The sequence below is a fragment of the Sparus aurata genome, chromosome 1 (assembly GCF_900880675.1).
Source record: "Sparus aurata chromosome 1, fSpaAur1.1, whole genome shotgun sequence".
Taxonomy (NCBI): domain Eukaryota; kingdom Metazoa; phylum Chordata; class Actinopteri; order Spariformes; family Sparidae; genus Sparus; species Sparus aurata.
In genome coordinates this window covers 379,030-401,946 of record NC_044187.1, presented here as the reverse complement: position 1 = coordinate 401,946, position 22,917 = coordinate 379,030, and the positions used below count along the sequence as shown (strand labels likewise).

The window sequence follows — 22,917 nt, the reverse complement described above, 5'->3', positions numbered from 1 at the left end:
TCATTCTGGGGTACAATTTCCAGATGCCTGAAGGTGCCATGTTCATCTGTTCAAACAATCACACACCAGTATAAACACCATGGGCATGTCCAGACATCATATCGCTCAGGAAGGAGAAGGGTTTTGTGTCCCAGAGATGAACGTGATATGAAGTGTGCATATTAACCCAGAACCAAAGCACACACCCATGTACCCACATGGGCTGAAAGGCCACTCAGCAAAGAAGCCATTACTCCAAAGCAACATGAGAAAAAGAGATTACAGTTTGCACATGCACACGGACAAAGACCTTCATTTTTGGAGACATGTCCTGTGGTCTGATTAAACTAAAATGTAACTTTTTGGCATAATGGCCATCGTTACATTTGGAGGAAAAAGGAGGAAGCTTGCAAGCCTGAGAACACAGTCCCAACTGTGAAGTACGAGGGTGGCAGCATCATGTTGTGGGCGGAGTTCTGCTGCAGGAGGGACTGGTGCACTTCACAAAATAGATGGCATCATGAGGAAAGAACATTATCTAGAAATATTGAAGCAACATCTCAAGACTTTAGCCAGGAAGTTAAAGCTTGGGTGCAAATGGGTCTTCCAAATGGACAATGACGCGAAGCATACCGCCAAATTAGTTACAAAGTGGCTTAAGGACAACAAAGTCAATTTTTTGGATCTCCAGTCTATACAAAATGTGGGCAGAGCTGAGAAGGTTTGAGCAGTGAGGCAGCCTACAAACCTGACTCAGTTACACCAGTTCTGTCAGGACCAGCAGGCCAGACTTTGAAGAAAGTAATAAAACATTGTCTTAAAAATTCTCTCCCTCATTATTCTGGCATTTAGCAGATATGAATAATTTTGGGAATCCTAACTGACTGAATGAATGAATGAATGTCAGACAGTGAGAGAAAAAAGCTTATGTGTCTTTTATACAGTGTATGTATAGTTCTGGTTACAGCTGTACATCTCACACACACACACTCACACTCACACACACACACTCTCTCTCTCTCTCTCGCCCTCAGGCTCTGAGGCTTGAAGTTCTGGGGGTTCAGTTGTGTCCCACTGTCCCATCGTTCTCTGGAGGACATTTCAGCCTTTTAATGGACACCTTGTGTCAGGCTGCACCGCTGCCTGAGGGAATACCCACAGTTCATAGCATTGTAATAGGGTTACCGTGGGTTACAGAGATGATCCGGATGCTCTCATGACTCTTTATGCAATGTTTTTTATTGACAAGCGTCATTTTCTAAGTCACATCCAAGCGTGACGTTTTCTACAGAACTGATGATGGACTGAAATCACTCCGTTATTCAAGAATAAACAGTATGAAGCTTTTTAACTCTGGCTCAACATGTTCCTGCTCCCTGCGTTGATTATTACACATCTTAAACTGTAAATAAAAAGTGAAGTGAAACGTGAAGGTGCTGTCAGAGCTCATCAGCCCCTCACAGCTGACAGCCCAGGGGACGCTGGGATTGGTCCAAAGACCGTTGTGATGATGTCAACTTTCCCTCTCTTTGTGTTTCATCATCACGTAAACAGCAGCAACAACAACAACACGGGTTAGAAACATCTGAAGGCTCCAGAGCGAGGTTGAAATGTTGTGAGTTTGTCTGGTGTCAAACACTTCAGGAACAAATAAAATGATTTAATTTTTACTTTAAGTTATGAAAATCTCAAACAGAGACGATGATGTCATCAGACTGATGCTCAGGTGTAGTGATGATGTCATTTAAAAAACAGAAACGTTGAGTCAAACAGCCTCGTGCTCCGTCAGCACAGTTCATGTCCATGAAGACACGTCACGGTGAAAACAGACAACGTTCGGTATACTGCAGTATGACTGTAGTAAAACAAAGAGTTTCATCTTTTAGGACACGATTAATGGGACGTAATTGTCATCCGATCAATAATGATCATTTATCAGATGATAACAGTCAGACAGCAGCAACATCAACCTGAGTAAACCTGAACTCCTCTTCATCCCGGGACAGACTGCCCTCACATGGACCTGTCAGTCACTGTCCAGGACGTCATGCATCACCTTCATCGACGGCGAGGAGCCTGGTCATAATCCTCGATGATGGACTGTCCATCCAACATCACTGCTGTGGCCTGATCCTGCAGATTTGCCATCTACAACATCTGCAGGATCCGGTCTTTCCTCAAAAAAGATGCAGCGCAACTCCTGGTCCAAGCGCTGGTCTTCTCCCGCCTGGAACCCTAACCCTGACTAAACTGTCCAGAGCGCTTGGGGCGCCGTTTAGCTCAGTCGGTAGAGCAGCGTCCCATGTGCTGAGGCTCTGCAGCGGACCCGGGTTCCACTCCGGTCCGGGTCCTTTGCTGCGTGTCACTCCCTCTCTCTCTCCCTGTTTCCTGTCATATCTTCAGCTGTCCTATCAATAAAGCCATAAAAATGCCCCAAAAATATTTGAGAAAAACCAAAAAAAACTGTCCAGAGCGCTGAAGCCACCCGTGTTTACAATCTATCCAAATTCTCCCATGTGACCCGCCTCCTCCATGACCTCCACTGGCTTCCTGTTGTGGCCCACATCTGATTCCAGACGATGGTTCTGGTCTTCACGGCCGTCAACAGAACTGCACCATCTACCTCCAAACCCTGGTCAGACCACACGGCCCAGAGAGAGCACTGCACTGTTCTACATCAGCGGGCCGGCTGGTACCGCCATCACTGAGAGCAAACAAAGGTCGCTGAGAGAAGTCACGACTCTTCTCTGTTCTGGAGCCTCAGTGGAGGAACCAATGTCTGACCAATGTCAGGACAGCAGAGTCGCTCTCTGTCTGCAGCAAGAGACTCATCTGTTCAGACTTCACCTACCGCTGAAACTCTGACCCAAACAGGTGATCTGCGAGCGGCGAGGCCCAGTTGCGCTGATGCGTAGGGATACGGAGGTTCTGCGGTTGAGAAATGTAGTGCCCAAAGAAAGCACGGTCTGACAGCGATGTGAAGCAGTGTGAATTTTCTCTATACAACGTACACTTGAACTTATATAGATTGTTTTAGGTGGTTAATTTCACTTTTTCTCTGGACCCGTTCACTGCAGTACAAAGCTGAGCGTCTGGGCTGGAGCGGCTCTCTGCTGCTCCAAACTGAGGCTGCACTGATCGTGATTACGGTAGGAAACAGATCGACTATAGATATGTTCTTTATATGACCCCACTTCAAAAAACACCAACTATCTCTTTAAAGGCATTATTCCTATTTAAAGTGTTTGGTAGATAGTTTTGTTTGATGTAATGATGTATTATCATTATTATAATCATATTATGAAATTATAATTATTGCCTCTTTCTTAAAACATTCTTAATGACATTACAGCTGTCGGTCGAGTCAGAACTGCAGACCCAGTTGATGGACGATGTGGTGGACAGAGGAGACTGGACCCCCAAACACCCTGAGTACCGACCCAGATGATGTCCCACTGACACCATCCAGCCCAGCAGCACATCAGCCTGTTACTGTACATCATCTCTAACTGTTTTAATATTGTTTTTAATAATAATTGTTTTTGTTAATAGTGAATAATAATCTGTATATAGTTATTTATGCTGTCATTTTGTAAGTAGTTGTAAATGTTAAGACCTTCACAATAAAATAAAACATTCAATCCCGTGTGGTCCCTGAAAAGTAGCACTTGATGCTGTTTGCTTTTATAAATTGTACTTAAGCTGTAAATACTGAATGGAATAGACAACGTGGCAACAATAGAACAATATTTTATTTCATAAATCATATAAAATGAACAATTATGAACAAATAATTTTAAAAGAACTCATACATTAAGTAAATAACAACAGCTATAATGTAAGGTTGTCCTCTGGAGCAGAGAAGAGCCTCTCCATCTTCTCTGCAGCCTCATATCCTCCTTCATCCTCCTCCTCCTCTTCCTCCTCGGCCCTGGCTGCCTCTCCTCCTCCTCTTCCTCCTCGGCCCTGGCTGGCTCTCCTCCTCCTCATCGTCTTCATCCTCCTCCTCTTCCTCCTCGGCCCTGGCTGCCTCTCCTCCTCCTCATCGTCTTCATCCTCCTCCTGGTCACTTGGCCCTGGTGTGTCCTCAGGGATGGAGGCAGCTGGACGGGGGGGGCAGTGGAAGGCCTCTGTCCCAACACCTCATCCATGAGATCCTTGAGGACAAACCAGGACCCAGCAGCAGCGCCGGGCCTCCCGCTGACCCTCTGCTGTCCCTGGATATCTGCAATCCTGAGGCAGTGGAAGTCAATCACGTCAGCAAAGTATTTATTAACATGCATGAGAAAAACAAATATAATTTAGTTTCCACATCATCATTCAAACCTGCAGCTACTTTGTACTTGTTCTTTAAATGGTCCCACTTGTTTCTGGCCTGCTGGACTCGAGCTTCCCCTGCAGGCCCGTTGTTTCCAGAACTGTTCTGAACACAGAGAGAAGCAAGAGAAAAGGTCAACACAAGATCACATTAACAAAGGAATGCACAGATTTACAGAAAGTGACATCAGGACTGACAGATGGGCTATTTATGATTTATGATTTATGATTTCCTTACTTCCATCCAGCCGCGGCGGAATGTTTCGCCCCCGTGAAGTCTGTTCTTCTTCAGGTTGTTTAGCTCTTGTGAATCAACAACTCAGATTTTATTAAATTAATATTTTTATTTCTCTTAACTAAATTAACCATCACGCGTCTGACTTTCTACAGCTTTAGAACGTTTATTAGTTATATATTCATAATACATAAACACTTCGAAGAGTCCGTGTTCTTCACGGATGTGACGTCTATTCACGGATGTTACGTCATATGCCCGGCGCATCGGGACGACGTCATTTGCGCGACACGTGCGGTGGTCTCTCTTTCCCCGTGTTAGCACTTAGCAGTTAGCTGGAGTTTTAACGGATTCTCGGTGAGTTTTAGTTCAATTAAACCCTCAGAGAAACATGGCTGCTGCCGGGGTGACGAGCAGGAAGAGGCTCCTGAGAGAGGAGGACATGACCAAGGTGGAGTTTGAGACCAGCGAGGAGGTGGATGTCACCCCCACCTTCGACACTATGGGACTCCGGGAGGACTTGCTCCGCGGCATCTACGCTTACGGTAGGCCGGGGATCTGCGCGGCCTCGGGAGAGCTAGCTCAGGATGCTAAAGCTAACGTTGTATTAGTCACCGCGATTTTGTTGAGTAGTCAGGTTAAATCAAAGAGTGATTTGATAATTGTCAAATGTTAATGTATTGTAAATGCGGATCATTACTTTAAAAGCTGTGTTTTGTTATTTGAATGTTTAACGACATGTTAGCATTTTAGCAATCCACGTTAGCAGTTCCAGCTCCGGTTGCTGCGCAGTTTACCGCCGAATTGTTTGTGACTGTGTTGTTGTGTGTGGAGTGAATCACGGCTGGAGTCTGTCTGCTGGTCTACTAGACGAGTAGAGACAGACCAGAGTGTGTTGGGCTGAACTCTGCCGGTTCAGCCGTGTGTCTGTAACGTTAGTTGTCTTGTAGCTAGCGGCGAGCAGCTCCACCGGATTGTTTATTATTACCGGTAGTGAATGGCTGTTCACGAGGTAGCCGAGGTGGTGACTTCACTGTACAGTGTGATTCATGACGTTCTGATACTGGTCTGCTTAGGAAAGTTGACCAAATACGTTAAATTGACCAACATTTCAATGGAGTTCGGTGATGTTATTCGATCCTCAGTAAAGTATTTCGTTTATTATCTGTCAGATTATTTATTTTCTTTATGTTTGACATATCGGGACGTGAAGTGTTGTTGAAACACCCGCCAGACTCACTCGTAGTAGCTGTCTGCAACTTATAAGAGGAAAAAAATATCACATCTGTGTGTGGAGAAGTGTCTGTCCTCCTGCCTGTCCTCCTGTCTGTCCTCCTGTCTGTCCTCCTGCCTGTCCTCCTGTCTGTCCTACTGACTCTTCATCACATTTCTGCCCCCAAAACAGCGTCTGTCACCGGCAAAAAACTTAAACTCACCAAGTGTTTGTGATGAAAATAAATCACCGCAACTGTCAGCCCTCCGTCTTCAGTGAACTTTTCCCCAGAAAACAGCCTCCTTCCTCACGAGTGAGTCAGGCAGCGTCCAGTTTTAAAAGTGTAACTCCGTCACTTTCCAGGTTGTTTGGTGGGTCAGGATCTCAATCACTACACATTATAAGACCATCCATATGATTATAAACTGTCCACAGGTTTAGATTGACAGGAGGACAACTAGGAAACACCTTGAAAACACACCGACGTTATCATCATGACGCGTACCGTCACGCCTCTTAAGGAGCTGCAACACCGGCTTTCTGTGTGAATTACACAGCGGTTTGTCTTTAAGGCGGAGCTGCTTCACTCTGTCCGAATCACCAACTGCGGGGATTTCTCGAACCACTGCTGCGGAGATCATGCTGCATCGCTGCGTAAAAGGGCTTGTTATGTTTTGTAGCGACTGAGTCCACCTCAGCACCAACATGTGAAGGCACTAGTCTCGTGCCAGTAATCCATGAACAAAGGGAATGACGGAACGGAGTGCAGCCTGTAGATTGCCAGAGCAAAACAAAGTAGGGCCGTCACTTTTTATTCGAAATTTTAATATTCGTTCGAAAGTGGGGGGAAAAGTTCTTATTCGAATGTAAATTCAAAATGTACGCAACAAATAAGCCCAACAGACAGTTTGAAGTAGTTCGCCTTGTGATCCAACAGAGGGCGCTAGTAATATTATGTTGTTTGCTACGAAAATGGAGGACACTAGCGAACAAAGCCGTCCCGAGCGGACAATCACGACTCCAAAACATCTGAGAAGTAGTGTATGGAAGTATTTTGTACAAAGCAGCTGTCTTACTCTACATTCGAATAAATTGCGTGTCATTGCAAATTCGTTCGAACTTGATTTTTTGAAAAAGTGACAGCCCTAAAACAAAGTGCACACAGTGTTGGCTCAGTATTCGTTTGACCTGAGAAGATGTTTGTGGAATACAATATTTGGCATTACTTGAAAGATCATTATGGAACTATGTAGAAAAATCAAAAAAATGCGATGCAACGATGGAAGTGTAGTTTGTAACTATGCGCCATCTCTATTTAAGTTGTTTGTTTGCCATCATTACTTCCACCCCTCCCACACATCGCACTGATTCGCTAGCACACCACTAATCAGAGTATCCGATGGCGTCCAATCCTCAGATCGCTGACACTCTCAGACTTTGCAAGTTGAATCTGACCAGACACCGTCCACACGGTTCCAAAAGCTTCCAACACAGCTGAACACACCGAACAGATTTGTTCCCGAACTCATCCGAGTCTCCCCAAATGTTTCAGATGTCCAACGCTTGGGCCAGTGTATTCCTGCCTTTTATCACCTGGTCTTAACACGCCCTGGGAGATTGACCATCACTACCTCTGTGTCCCCGACGGTCCAGCTGGTAACAAATGTATGTTTTCCATTTCAGGTTTTGAGAAGCCGTCTGCCATCCAGCAGAGAGCCATCAAACAGATCATCAAAGGCAGAGACGTCATCGCCCAGTAAGACCCCTGTCTCTATATGACCTGTGATGTCCTCTAACAGCTGGTCTCAGGACTGTCTGTCTCTATATGACCTGTGATGTCCTCTAACAGCTGGTCTCAGGACTGTCTGTCTCTATATGACCTGTGATGTCCTCTAACAGCTGGTCTCAGGACTGTCTGTCTCTATATGACCTGTGATGTCCTCTAACAGCTGGTCTCAGGACTGTCTGTCTCTATATGACCTGTGATGTCCTCTAACAGCTGGTCTCAGGACTGTCTGTCTCTATATGTCCTGTGATGTCCTCTAACAGCTGGTCTCAGGACTGTCTGTCTCTATATGACCTGTGATGTCCTCTAACAGCTGGTCTCAGGACTGTCTGTCTCTATATGTCCTGTGATGTCCTCTAACAGCTGGTCTCAGGACTGTCTGTCTCTATATGACCTGTGATGTCCTCTAACAGCTGGTCTCAGGACTGTCTGTCTCTATATGTCCTGTGATGTCCTCTAACAGCTGGTCTCTGGTGTCTTCAGGTCTCAGTCTGGAACAGGAAAGACGGCCACCTTCTGTGTGTCAGTGCTGCAGTGTCTCGACATCCAGGTCAGAGGGACATTCAGGACATTGTTGATAAATGATAAACATGTCAACAATCAGTTGGTGAACAGACTGTGATGACATCATTATGTTTCCTGTCCGCAGGTGAGGGAGACGCAGGCCCTGATCCTCGCTCCAACCAGAGAGCTGGCTGGACAGATTCAGAAGGTAGCCCCGCCCACACCATCACGCTCAGCCAAACATCTGTGATCAGTGAGGAGATGTTCTGTACTCTGATTGGCTGTCTGTCCCCTTTGTGTGCAGGTGCTGCTGGCTCTGGGAGACTACATGAACGTCCAGTGTCACGCCTGCATCGGAGGCACCAACGTGGGCGAGGACATCAGGAAGCTGGACTACGGCCAGCATGTGGTGGCGGGTACGCCAGGACGAGTGTTTGGTGGGTTTACACACCCCAGCAGCAGGAGATGTCACTCACACTCACTCACACACACACACACACACACACACACACAGCACAACAAATCACTAACCAGCCCATTGTTGTCAGTGCGCCACAGATCATCAGATTATTTTCATTAGTTACAATGAGACACATGAATTGTGGTTCAGTGAACTTTGTTCTGCTCTTGTTCTCAACGTCACACTGAACTCTTTATGTTGTTTTTAGTCAGAAATTTGTTCTGAATCATTTTGGCAGCAGATGTTTCTAAAATAATGAAACCCAATATTGGATGGAGCTGACTGCTAAGCCGGTTTCATGGAAATCGACATTCCAGTTACCCAAAGACACTCGATAGACTGTCTCTGCTCTGACTGCTGATTGCTCAGCCTGTGACTCGGGCAACTTATTGGAAGCTGATGCTGGTTTGTCTGTTGTTTTCCTGCAGATATGATTCGTCGCAGGAGTCTGAGGACACGGGCCATCAAGATGTTGGTTCTGGACGAAGCTGACGAGATGCTCAACAAAGGTGAGACTGAGCATGTGCAGGTGTTTCACCTGCAGACAGACAATGCTTGATAAATCTGTGACGTCACTGTCCAACATCTCTGTGGAGGCATAGCCACTGTGTGTACAAAATACTGTGAACACAAACTGAACGAAATGACAGCCTGTCTCTGTCGCACAGGTTTGTTGGTTCACAGAATGTCTAAAATATGTTGAGATATGAATGGAGTTTGGTGCAAAGGGGTCTTAAACCAGGCGATTGGTTTGATGAAGGATTCTGTTTGTTGTTGTGTCTGTTGGCTAATGGTTGTGTCTGTGTTCAGGTTTTAAGGAGCAGATCTACGATGTGTACCGTTACCTGCCTCCGGCCACTCAGGTGGTTCTGATCAGTGCCACGCTGCCTCACGAGATACTGGAGATGACCAACAAGTTCATGACCGACCCCATCCGCATCCTGGTCAAACGGTCAGTCCAGACAACACTCGCACAACGTCCAGACAACACTCGCACAACATCCAGACAACCCTCGCACAACGTCCAGACAACACTCGCACATCGTCTTGACAACACTCGCACAACATCCAGACAACCCTCGCACACCATCCAGACAACCCTCGCACATCGTCCAGACAACCCTCGCACAACATCCAGACAACCCTCGCACATCGTCCAGACAACCCTCGCACATCGTCCAGACAACACTCGCACAACATCCAGACAACCCTCGCACAACATCCAGACAACCCTCGCACAACATCCAGACAACCCTCGCACAACATCCAGACAACCCTCGCACAACATCCAGACAACCCTCGAACAACATCCGGACAACCCTCGCACAACATCCAGACAACCCTCGCACAGCATCTAGACAACCCTCGCACAGCATCTAGACAACCCTCGCACAGCATCTAGACAACCCTCGCACAGCATCCAGACAACCCTCGCACAGCATCTAGACAACCCTCGCACAGCATCTAGACAACACTCGCACAGCATCTAGACAACACTCGCACAGCATCCAGACAACACTCGCACAACATCTAGACAACACTGGCACAGCATCCAGACAACACTCGCACAGCATCCAGACAACCCTCGCACAGCATCCGGACAACCCTCGCACAGCATCCAGACAACCCTCGCACAGCATCTAGACAACACTCGCACAGCATCTAGACAACACTCGCACAGCATCCAGACAACACTCGCACAACATCTAGACAACACTGGCACAGCATCCGGACAACACTCGCACAGCATCCAGACAACCCTCGCACAGCATCCAGACAACCCTCGCACAGCATCCAGACAACACTCGCACAGCATCCAGACAACACTCGCACAACATCCAGACAACCCTCGCACAACATCCAGACAACCCTCGCACAGCATCCAGACAACCCTCGCACAGCATCCAGACAACCCTCGCACAGCATCCAGACAACCCTCGCACAACATCCGGACAACCCTCGCACAACATCCAGACAACCCTCGCACAACATCCAGACAACCCTCGCACAACATCCAGACAACCCTCGCACAACATCCAGACAACCCTCGCACAGCATCCGGACAACCCTCGCACAGCATCTAGACAACCCTCGCACAGCATCCAGACAACACTCGCACAGCATCCAGACAACACTCGCACAACATCTAGACAACACTGGCACAGCATCCGGACAACACTCGCACAGCATCCAGACAACCCTCGCACATCATCCAGACAACCCTCGCACATCATCCAGACAACCCTCGCACAGCATCCAGACAACCCTCGCACAGCATCCAGACAACCCTCGCACAGCATCCAGACAACACTCGCACAACATCCAGACAACCCTCGCACAGCATCCAGACAACACTCGCACAACATCCAGACAACCCTCGCACAGCATCCGGACAACCCTCGCACAGCATCCGGACAACCCTCGCACAACATCCGGACAACCCTCGCACAACATCCGGACAACACTCGCACAACATCCAGACAACCCTCGCACAGCATCCGGACAACACTCGCACAGCGTCCAGACAACACTCGCACAGCATCTGGACAACACTCGCACAGCGTCCAGACAACACTCGCACAACATCCAGACAACACTCGCACAGCATCTGGACAACACTCGCACAGCGTCCAGAGAACAGTCACACAACGTCCAGACAACAGTCAGGAAGAACACAAAAACATCTTGGGCATCTAAATGTTCTTTAAAAACTGAACCTCTCTCTGTGTGCTTGTCTCTCGCCCTCAGTGATGAGTTGACTCTGGAGGGGATAAAGCAGTTCTTCGTTGCCGTGGAGAGAGAGGAGTGGAAGTTTGACACTCTGTGTGATTTGTACGACACTCTGACCATCACACAGGCCGTCATCTTCTGCAACACCAAGAGGAAGGTCAGATGCGTGCACACACACAAACACACACACACACACACACTTTATGATAGGCCTGCTTTATACTGAGGAGGGTGTGTGTGTGTGTTTTCAGGTGGACTGGCTGACAGAGAAGATGAGGGAGGCCAACTTCACGGTGTCGTCGATGCACGGAGACATGCCTCAGAAAGAGAGAGAATCCATTATGAAGGAATTCAGATCAGGAGCCAGGTAAGACCAGCCAGACTAGCACCTGAACTGAACCAGGACCTGAGTGCTGAATGTTGTGTTGGTTCATGTGTGTTTTGTTGGTTTCAGTCGTGTGTTGATCTCGACGGATGTTTGGGCTCGAGGTTTAGACGTTCCTCAAGTTTCGCTGATCATCAACTACGACCTGCCCAACAACAGAGAGCTCTACATTCACAGGTCCGTATCCATCCACACAAACTAGTCCTCAGGCTGCCTGTTGTTTACTTCTACTTTGTTCATATGTGTCAGTTAAGATAACGTTAGAATTAGCTCAGTCGAAAGTGTTTTTTAGTGTACTCATTTCTATTGTTTTGCTGATTTGATGTTTGTTTTCTGTACAGTGTCTTTGAGTATTTAGAAAAGCGCTTTTAAATAAAATGTATTATTATTATTATTATTATTATTATTATTAAAATGATAGATTGCCTTTTGATTAGTACTTGAGGGGCGGGCATGATTGGGGGTCGGGTCAGAATAATTGGTGCTGCAGGTGCTGTTTACGTCCAGCAGGGGGCGTCTCACTGTGGACTGATCTAATAAAACAAATGGGTGTAGTGCTTCCTGCTGTCTCTGGTAATGATCTGACGTGACCTCTGACCTCCTCCAGGATTGGTCGGTCTGGTCGTTATGGTCGTAAGGGCGTGGCCATCAACTTTGTGAAGAACGATGACATCAGAATCCTGCGGGACATTGAGCAGTACTACTCCACCCAGATCGACGAGATGCCAATGAACGGTACGAGTCGACAATCACATGCTTATATCTACTACAGATACAGCCAATCAGAGCGAGGCTTAGTGTTGCTTCCTCCTCTGATGTCACAGCAGATGAGACAAACTGTTGGTTTAGAGTTTTAAAAAACAAATAAACCCCTGACACATAGAAAGCAGTCGAGCAGAGAGCGGCTCACTGCTGCATTCCAAAAAATGGGCTGAGTTCATTACCTGGATCTGACGAGCTAACAGGCTAACAGATTAGCACGTGTGAGCAAACGTATAGTAAGTAGCTAGCAGATGTTAGCCAGGCAGTGCGGTTGTGATTGGCTGTTGTCACACTGATATGTTCCTGTTTCCTCTTTGCAGTGGCCGATCTGATCTGATGACACCAGGATGATGTCACACCGGAGCCCCGCCCCTTTTACTCCCTGATATTTCCTGTCTTTGTTTCTTTTTTTTTAAACAATTTTAGTTTCTTAAGTTGACTGTTGAGGTGAAAAAACTCACTCAGATTTGTTCTTGTAAATAAAGTTGTTTTGGTTTCACGTCAGTGTTCAGTTTGATTTATCAAACGCTCCGTGTGAATCTGTGTGAACAGGAAGTGAATGTTCCTGATGAGTTCAGTGTGATGACACCAGTCGTTATTGATCATCAATCTGATTGTCACAGATTAACTGTTGATTTAAAAAAAAAAAAGGGTGTTTGTGACTACAAGCTCTGCGGGAATGATGTCAGACACACACACACACACAGCAGTGTATCATTACATCACAGGTTGCAGCTGTTTAGAGTTTTGTCCAAACAAAGAGTTCAGATGTTTTATTTCAGTAAAAAAAACGTATACTAAAGAGTAAAAGTACTTTATTATAGGCACAAGTACTGCATTCAAAGACCGTAAGTGTTTTTAGAAAGAGTGAAAGTACTCAATATGTCAGTGTAAACACACACAGATCTGTCCCAGTGTTTCCTCTTTATTTTAAATTTATTTAACTGTTAACAGTCAGAAAAGTTATGTACTTTGTGTACTTTAAGCCACAGTGTGTACTTTGTGTACTTTAAGCCACAATGTGTACTTTGTGTACTTTAAGCCACAGTGTGTACTTTGTGTACTTTAAGCCACAGTGTGTACTTTGTGTACTTTAAGCCACAGTGTGTACTCTGTACTTGTAAAAAAGTTGCGAGCTTCTCTGCTGATGACACGTGAAGACGCTGGACTGAGAGGAGCAGAAGAAGAAGAGGGTGAAGAAAGGGGACAGGATGTGATGTAACGTCCCTGCAGAACTGGAAACTGGCTGGACGTTGTCCTGGTGACATCATCACCAGTAAACGAGGCGTCTCCGTGTCCTCCGGCCGCTGCAGCTTACATAACAACAGCTTCAGAAAAGAAAAGAGTTTTTAAAGACAGACGTCAGAGATACTCATACTTCCACTGAATGAAAGATTTCAGTGCTTCGGTCCTTGAAAGTGTCCAGGAAACAGACTGAGCTTTTAGAAGGCATAAGGTCCAACGATGATGGTGAGGCGGAGCACAGAGCTGGACTGATAACTCAGAGCTGAGTTCTGCGTCACCATCTCCAGTTCCAGGATGTGCTCTCTAGGACCAGTCAGAGGACGTGTCATCACCAGCATGCCGCTTATGTTACTGGACCGCTGCAACGAGAACAACAGATAATTACTGTTTTAGTTGGGAGTAAAACACTGACTGACAGTCTGACACTCATTCACCTGTCGTTGACAAGATCAGAGGTTACATGAAAACAGGAGATTTAGTTCACAGATTCATTCAGATAAAAGTTAAGAAACCAGGAAAGACAATGTATGTAGATTGAGCTGAGATTACACTGCGAGTACAGACGATGTGATCGATGAAATGAGCTGTGAGCAGATTGGATGTGATTGGACGAGATCAGAAGTAACCACCTCGCATAAGATGAGCAAAGATTCAGTTACAGGAGCTGTGATGAGATTCATCTGAGTGAAGCGTCTGACTCACCCTGAGGAAGAACTGCCCCCCCTCGTTCCCCGCTTTGATCCTGAAGGTGTTGTGCATGTTGGGGAAGACGCTGGTGGCCTGAATCTGGAAGATGTCTGCCGGCACTGAGCGCTCCGACGTGATGCTCATGTACTTATAGACGATGGTGGGAGGAAGTCCTCTGCACGCGCTCGGAGACTGACAGCTGCAGCGACTGAGGACACAACAACACAAAGACTGATGATGTTACTGTGGTGTCTGCAGGTTCTACTGCTGGTTCTATGGTGCTCCTGCTGGTTCTACTGCTGGTTCTATGGTACTCCTGCTGGTTCTACTGCTGGTTCTATGGTGCTCCTGCAGGTTCTATGGTGCTCCTGCTGGTTCTACTGCTGGTTCTATGGTGCTCCTGCAGGTTCTATGGTGCTCCTGCAGGTTCTATGGTGCTCCTGTAGGTTCTACTGCTGGTTCTATGGTGTCTCTGCTGGTTCTATGGTGCTCCTGCTGGTTCTACTGCTGGTTCTATGGGGTCTCTGCTGGTTCTATGGGGTCTCTGGTGGTTCTATGGGGTCTCTGCTGGTTCTATGGGGTCTCTGCTGGTTCTATGTGGTCTCTGGTGGTTCTATGGGGTCTCTGCTGGTTCTATGGTGCTCCTGCTGGTTCTATGGTGTCTCTGCTGGTTCTATGGTGCTCCTGCTGGTTCTACTGCTGGTTCTATGGTGCTCCTGCTGGTTCTACTGCTGGTTCTATGGTGCTCCTGCAGGTTCTATGGTGCTCCTGCAGGTTCTACTGCTGGTTCTATGGTGTCTCTGCTGGTTCTATGGTGCTCCTGCTGGTTCTACTGCTGGTTCTATGGGGTCTCTGCTGGTTCTATGGGGTCTCTGGTGGTTCTATGGGGTCTCTGCTGGTTCTATGGGGTCTCTGCTGGTTCTATGTGGTCTCTGGTGGTTCTATGGGGTCTCTGCTGGTTCTATGGTGCTCCTGCTGGTTCTATGGTGTCTCTGCTGGTTCTATGGTGCTCCTGCTGGTTCTACTGCTGGTTCTATGGTGCTCCTGCTGGTTCTACTGCTGGTTCTATGGTGCTCCTGCTGGTTCTACTGCTGGGTTCTATGGTGCTCCTGCAGGTTCTATGGTGCTCCTGCAGGTTCTACTGCTGGTTCTATGGTGTCTCTGCTGGTTCTATGGTGCTCCTGCTGGTTCTACTGCTGGTTCTATGGTGCTCCTGCAGGTTCTATGGTGCTCCTGCTGGTTCTATGGTGCTCCTGCTGGTTCTACTGCTGGTTCTATGGTGCTCCTGCAGGTTCTATGGTGCTCCTGCAGGTTCTATGGTGCTCCTGCTGGTTCTACTGCTGGTTCTATGGTGCTCCTGCTGGTTCTACTGCTGGTTCTATGGTGCTCCTGCTGGTTCTACTGCTGGTTCTATGGTGCTCCTGCTGGTTCTACTGCTGGTTCTATGGTGCTCCTGCTGGTTCTACTGCTGATTCTATGGTGCTCCTGCTGGTTCTACTGCTGGTTCTATGGTGCTCCTGCTGATTCTATGGTGCTCCTGCTGGTTCTACTGCTGATTCTATGGTGCTCCTGCTGGTTCTACTGCTGATTCTATGGTGCTCCTGCTGGTTCTATGGTGTCTATGCTGGTTCTATGGTGCTCCTGCTGGTTCTACTGCTGGTTCTATGGTGCTCCTGCTGGTTCTACTGCTGGTTCTATGGGGTCTCTGCTGGTTCTATGGGGTCTCTGGTGGTTCTATGGGGTCTCTGGTGGTTCTATGGGGTCTCTGCTGGTTCTATGGGGTCTCTGCTGGTTCTATGGGGTCTCTGGTGGTTCTATGGGGTCTCTGGTGGTTCTATGTGGTCTCTGGTGGTTATATGGGGTCTCTGCTGGTTCTATGGGGTCTCTGCTGGTTCTATGTGGTCTCTGGTGGTTCTATGTGGTCTCTGCTGGTTCTATGGGGTCTCTGCTGGTTCTATGGGGTCTCTGCTGGTTCTATGGGGTCTCTGGTGGTTCTATGGGGTCTCTGGTGGTTCTATGGGGTCTCTGGTGGTTCTATGGGGTCTCTGCTGGTTCTATGTGGTCTCTGGTGGTTCTATGGGGTCTCTGGTGGTTCTATGGGGTCTCTGCTGGTTCTATGTGGTCTCTGGTGGTTCTATGGGGTCTCTGCTGGTTCAATGGGGTCTCTGGTGGTTCTATGGTGTCTCTGCTGGTTCTATGGGGTCTCTGCTGGTTCTATGGGGTCTCTGCTGGTTCTATGGGGTCTCTGGTGGTTCTATGGGGTCTCTGCTGGTTCTATGGGGTCTCTGCTGGTTCTATGGGGTCTCTGGTGGTTCTATGGGGTCTCTGGTGGTTCTATGGTGTCTCTGCTGGTTCTATGGGGTCTCTGCTGGTTCTATGGTGTCTCTGCTAGTTCTATGATGTCTCTGCTGGTTCTATGGTGTCTCTGCTGGTTCTATGGGGTCTCTGCTGGTTCTATGGGGTCTCCGCTGGTTCTCTGGTGGTTCAGATATCACAGTGGTGATATCTGAACCACCAGAGACTGTGGACTAATATAGCTGTTATGAGCCTCTGTTGAGACCCATGGGTACTGTAGTTCTACTGAAGCAGAACAGAGGTGTGTGAAGGAGCCCAGGTGAGTCTCACCCCTCTCCAGACTGGACATAGGGCTCATGGCAGGGGTTTCTTGGATAGCAGCGGTAACCTCCAAAGTAGTTCCAACACACCTGGTCATCACGGCAGTTTGATCCTGTTTCACACTCGTTAATATCTGTGAACAGAAGCAGGACAAACAGGGTCACTCCAGAAACCAGTTCTGATCAGCTCAGTTCTGCTACAGGAGGACGAGGATTTCTTCAAAGCTGTAAAGACGACATCATTCCGGAAGACTTCAAATCAACCTGCAGCAGCTGATGTAAGAATAAGTGTTTACCAAGCTGTTGGCAGTCGTTTACTCTTTAATCTCACTTCTGATCGTCCCTGAACGCGTCAGCAGCTTAACTCTCACTGAGGTGAACTCACTGTACCTTGGCACAGACGTGCTCCCTGCAGCTGGTAACCTTCAGGACAGACGCAACGGAAAGAGCCGGGCTGGTTCACACACTGCCACTGGCAGATGCCGGAGAACAGCAGGCACTCATCCACATCTGCAAAACGACAGACAGACAGACAGGCAGGCAGGCAGGCAGGCAGGCAGACAGGCAGACAGACAGACAGACAGACAGACAGACAGGCAGACAGACATCATTTAGGACATTTAACAGACGCTTTTGTCCAAAGCGACTTACAATAAGAACATTTGTCAAAAGAAAGAAACCATCACATGTCACAATCGATAAAGTAAGAAAGAAAAAACAGAAACAATTTTCAAGCCTTCATCTGAGGATCCTAGATGCAATTTATCAAGGATACTTTAAGTGCATAAGTGCTGTGATTTAAGTGTTAACTATGAGAACATACAAGTGCATATAGGAGGTCACAGAGGAGGCGGGTCACATGGGAAAATCTGGGTAGTTTGTAAACGAGGTGGGCTGCAGCGTTCTGGATAAACTGCAACAGTTTAGTCACAGAGGCTGAGAGTCCAGCCGAGAGGGAGTTACTGAAGTCCAGGAGGGAGAAGACCAGAACTCGGACCAGGAGCTGTGCTGCCTCCTTTGTGAGACAGACAGTAATTCATCTCCACCTTTGTAAATGCTGACATGACAGTTGCAGGTTTATTTCATATAAACAATCAATATAAAAACTTTATGTGTGTGTGTCTCATGTCAGTTTCTGTCATTTTGACCAGCACCAGGTAACTAAAGGTAAAGCAATGGTGGTTTCTCTACTCTTAAACTGCGGTGTTGTTTATCTACCAGTTAGTTCTTTGAGTTGATCTGGAAACTTGAGTTCTTCCATTGTTGCTCTTTAGTTGCTCTGTTCCTACACCAGCTTTGACCTTAGTGTGTCTGATTTGCTGAGTAGGTCAGGTGACCCTCACCTGGTGAATCTGGGCTCTCTGATTGGAGCTCACCCGCTCTCCTGTCTGTTACCTGTGCAGTAGTTGAACCCGTCTGCGATGAATCCGACTTGACACTGGGCGGAAATCCGCCTGGCCTGGTTGCTGGCGGTCTGGCGGTTGCCATGGTGAGCGGGCACTGTGAGGAGGGGGACGAGGTGCAGGGGGGGGGGTTGTGTGGTGGCGGGCTCCTCGTCTCTGTCGGTGATGATGATGTGGGCGCTCTGCGGCAGACAGAAGTAGCCACCAAAGAGGTTGATGCAACCCATTCCACCTTTACAGGCATCTGGCAACGTCTCACACTCGTTGATATCTGGGAAATGTAGTCCAACAACTTAATAATATTAAGAGATAGACAGATAGACGGATAGATATTACATTCACATAACGTCTTACAATCCTCGTTATTGACTGAAGTGAAGAGTTTATTGTGGTTCCTGGAAGAACACCGACATGACATATTAATAAAGGCTGTGTGTGTTTAATACAGCAGAGCCGACAGGTTCTGTGTTCAGTCTCTGCGTGACTGAAATGGGCCGAATGATGAAGCCTGATCCTCTGAGTGTACTTTAATTTATATTCTTGAATCATGCCATGCAGTCCTTGTTCTGTGGACTAACATGACAAGAACAGTCTGTCTCATCATGTCATTATAGTCGCTTTATTTATTATATCGCATTTCTCTAAGCTTTGTTTCTGTTTTATGTTCCCACAAGCTGCAAGCTGTGTCACTCTCTACACTCTCTCTAGCTTCCTGCTCCTCTTCCTCCTTCTCTTTCTCCTCCTCCCCTCTTTCTTTCAGGCTTCCTTCTGATGGACCACGGCCCCCTGGGACCATCTACTGTTTCCGGGCTCCTGCTGTCTTGAAATACTGACTGATCTGGATCGTCACACCCCGGGCTCTGCTGGATCACTGCTCTCCTCTGCTTCACTATCTCCTCATATCTATATTTCTGTAAATCTTGATGCCTCTCTCTGTCTATTACTAATGATCTTGTGTGTCCTGCCCTCTTCCAGGTCAACATGGTGGACAGGAGGTCGTCTGGCTCGGGCTCCACTTGGTGATGCCTCGTCCTGCTCGGTCGTCTCCTGGATCCACTCACTCTACATATAACTTGTATCAGACTTTCTGTTAATGTAACTTGTAAACTGTGAATTGTTGCTCTTTTCTGTCCACGCAACATCTATTGCATGTCTGTCCGTCCTGGAAGAGGGATCCCTCCTCTGTGGCTCTTCCTGAGGTTTCTTCCATTGTTTTTTTTACCCTGTTAAAAGGTTTTTTTTTCCATCAACATGTGAAGTTTTTCCTCACTGGAATCGAGGGTCTAAGGACAGAGAATGTTGTTCACTGTACAGACTGTAAAGCCCACTGAGGCAATGTGATTGTGATTTTGGGCTATATAAATAAAATGGATCTGATTTGATTTGATTTAGTTTACCTTATAGAAGCTATAGGTGTGTTTGATTCATATGACCGAGAAGCTATATGAAACTATTGGCTCCTGTCTCATAATCAATCAGCCTGCTCATCCCTGAGCCCAGGACCAGTCCGTTATTTGAACACATCCAGGCTGTTACACATTACTCCACACAGACAGTAATCTATTACTTTAAACTGAAGCTAACGAGTGATGTGTATTATATTACATTTTGACAATATTTAACAAACGTTTAACTTTTACCAACATTCAACATAATTCACTGTCGTTTATCAAACGTGTAAAAATGCTTCTGTCTGGTGACATCACAGTCTGATGACATCACAGCCTGATGACATCACAGTCTGATATTTGGTTATTGATCTAATATCTGTGATCAGTGTTGTAGAAATGTGCTGAAACTGCAGGATGTCACTTACCTTTACATTCCTGCTCTGCCACGTTGAATTTGTAGCCCTCCGTACACTGTCAGACAATAACAACTTATTGATCGATTGGTCACACTTCATATATATACTTTAACTCTACACAAACACACACACACACATACACATACACACACACTAAAGTTGAGGTACCGCAGTAAAGATGAGGTACTGTAGTAACGTTGATATACTGTAGTAAAGTTGAGGTACTGTAGTAAAGTGGAGGTACTGTAGTAAAGATGAGGTACTGCAGTAAAGTTGAGGCACTGCAGTAAAGTTGAGATACTGTAGTAAAGTTGAGATACTGTAGTAAAGATGAGGTACTGCAGTAAAGGTGAGGTACTGTGGTAAAGATGAGGTACTGCAGTAAAGGTGAGGTACTGTGGTAAAGCTGAGGTTGAGGTACTGCAGTAAAGTGGAGGTACTGCAGTAAAGATGAGGTACTGTGGTAAAGTTGAGGTTGAGGTACTGCAGTAAAGTTGAGGTACCGCAGTAAAGGTGAGGTACTGCAGTAAAGTTAAGGTTGAGGTACTGTAGTAAAGTTTAGGTACTGTAGTAAAGTTGAGGTACTGCAGTAAAGATAAGGTACTGCAGTAAAGGTGAGGTACTGTAGTAAAGTTGAGGTACTGCAGTAAAGTAGAGGTTGAGGTACTGTAGTAAAGTTTAAGTGTTGTAGTAAAGTTGAGGTACTGTAGTAGAGTTGAGGTACTGCAGTAAAGTAGAGGTTGAGGTACTGTAGTAAAGTTGAGGTACTGCAGTAAAGTTTAAGTGTTGTAGTAAAGTTGAGGTACTGTAGTAAAGTTGAGGTACCGCAGTAAAGTTGAGGTACTGCAGTAAAGTTGAAGTATCGCAGTAAAGTTGAGGTACTGCAGTAAAGTTGAGGTACCGCAGTAAAGTTGAAGTACTGCAGTAAATTTGAGGTACCGCAGTAAAGTTGAGGTACTGCAGTAAAGTTAAGGTACTGTAGTAAAGATGAGGTACTGCAGTAAAGTTGAGGTACTGCAGTAAAGTTGAGGTACTGTAGTAAAGATGAGGTACTGCAGTAAAGTTGAGGCACTGCAGTAAAGTTGAGGCACTGCAGTAAAGTTGAGATACTGTAGTAAAGTTGAGGTACTGTAGTAAAGATGAGATACTGCAGTAAAGGTGAGGTACTGTGGTAAAGTTGAGGTACTGCAGTAAAGTTTAAGTGTTGTAGTAAAGTTGAGGTACTGTAGTAAAGATGAGGTACTGCAGTAAAGGTGAGGTACTGTAGTAAAGTTGAGGTACTGCAGTAAAGTTTAAGTGTTGTAGTAAAGTTGAGGTACTGTAGTAAAGTTGAGGTACCGCAGTAAAGTTGAGGTACTGCAGTAAAGTTGAAGTATCGCAGTAAAGTTGAGGTACTGCAGTAAAGTTGAGGTACCGCAGTAAAGTTGAAGTACTGCAGTAAATTTGAGGTACCGCAGTAAAGTTGAGGTACTGCAGTAAAGTTAAGGTACTGTAGTAAAGATGAGGTACTGCAGTAAAGTTGAGGTACTGCAGTAAAGTTGAGGTACTGTAGTAAAGATGAGGTACTGCAGTAAAGTTGAGGCACTGCAGTAAAGTTGAGGCACTGCAGTAAAGTTGAGATACTGTAGTAAAGTTGAGGTACTGTAGTAAAGATGAGGTACTGCAGTAAAGGTGAGGTACTGTGGTAAAGTTGAGGTTGAGGTACTGCAGTAAAGTGGAGGTACTGTAGTAAAGATGAGGTACTGCAGTAAAGTTGAGGTACTGTAGTAATGTTGATATACTGTAGTAAAGTTGAGGTACTGTAGTAAAGTGAAGGTACTGCAGTAAAGTTGAGGCACTGCAATAAAGTTGAGGCACTGCAGTAAAGTTGAGGTACTGTAGTAAAGTTGAGGTACTGCAGTAAAGTTGAGGTACCGCAGTAAAGTTGAGGTACTGCAGTAAAGTTGAAGTATCGCAGTAAAGTTGAGGTACTGCAGTAAAGTTGAGGTACCGCAGTAAAGTTGAAGTACTACAGTAAATTTGAGGTACCGCAGTAAAGTTGAGGTACTGCAGTAAAGTTGAAGTACTGCAGTAAAGTTGAAGTACTGCAGTAAATTTGAGGTACATACTCTTGTGATACACTTTGAATGAATTTCCAGCCTCAACATTAAAACATGTCGCCAGTTAATGATGTTATGCTAATAGTGAAGCTCTCTGATGTTTTTCAAATTAAAAGTACCTCAGTGTCTCAGGTGTGTTATCAGGTGACACTTACAGAGTAGGTGACAGGTAGGTCCACCTGCTGAGCTGTAACCATGACGATCAGGAGCCTCACATGAAGAAGGAGCTGCAGCGACTTCATCCTGCTCAACATGAACACGTCCACACCAGCTGAGTCTGAGCTCACAGGGTGGAGTTCAGCCCAAGCAGCTGGGACTGAGGATGAGTCACTGCTCCTCCTCCTCATGCTCCTCTGTTGACTCAACATCAGTTGATGACATCACACCTGATGACATCACACCTGTTCACCTTCATCAGGACCAATAAAAACACTCCAACCATGAATACTGTGTATTATTACACTGTATTAAAATACTCTGTCCTGAATTGTTAAAGTAACTAAAGTAAAAGTATTAATTAGTGAGATGTACTTTATAAAGTTTATAAAATAAATCGATGTGTAAACAGATTTTACCATGAGCTGTCTGTAGTACTTTGTGTACTGTTGTGTATTTTAACATATTTAATATAGTTCTCTGGTGGTTTTTCATGTTAAAGTAATTGCACAGTAAAAAATACTGTAGAAGTAT

General features: G+C 46.2%; 3 protein-coding genes and 1 long non-coding RNA gene across 8 annotated transcripts in view; 1 reads left to right on the top strand and 3 right to left on the bottom strand.

Annotated features, from left to right (window-relative positions):
• Nucleotides 1-22,917, bottom strand: part of LOC115583016 (serum response factor-like) — a 102,437-nt gene that overhangs the window by 10,779 nt on the left and 68,741 nt on the right. The window lies entirely within an intron of this gene.
• Nucleotides 4,096-4,733, bottom strand: LOC115583178 (uncharacterized). Its single transcript, XR_003984313.1, has 3 exons — nt 4,535-4,733; nt 4,306-4,402; nt 4,096-4,212 (listed from the first exon to the last, which is right to left on the bottom strand). It is a non-coding gene; the product is annotated as an uncharacterized LOC115583178 (long non-coding RNA).
• LOC115583072 (eukaryotic initiation factor 4A-III) lies at nt 4,774-12,870 on the top strand. The gene is made up of 12 exons (XM_030419491.1): nt 4,774-5,076; nt 7,428-7,500; nt 8,014-8,080; nt 8,180-8,242; nt 8,339-8,471; nt 8,923-9,003; nt 9,305-9,446; nt 11,243-11,381; nt 11,476-11,591; nt 11,679-11,786; nt 12,217-12,344; nt 12,692-12,870. The coding sequence occupies exons 1-12, from the start codon at nt 4,923-4,925 to the stop codon at nt 12,706-12,708; spliced, it is 1,221 nt and encodes a 406-aa protein (XP_030275351.1). The 5' UTR covers nt 4,774-4,922; the 3' UTR covers nt 12,709-12,870.
• LOC115583081 (EGF-containing fibulin-like extracellular matrix protein 1) lies at nt 13,268-22,503 on the bottom strand. Its single transcript, XM_030419519.1, has 7 exons — nt 22,383-22,503; nt 20,138-20,183; nt 18,314-18,592; nt 17,309-17,428; nt 16,929-17,052; nt 14,319-14,511; nt 13,268-13,975 (listed from the first exon to the last, which is right to left on the bottom strand). The coding sequence occupies exons 1-7, from the start codon at nt 22,479-22,481 to the stop codon at nt 13,814-13,816; spliced, it is 1,023 nt and encodes a 340-aa protein (XP_030275379.1). The 5' UTR covers nt 22,482-22,503; the 3' UTR covers nt 13,268-13,813.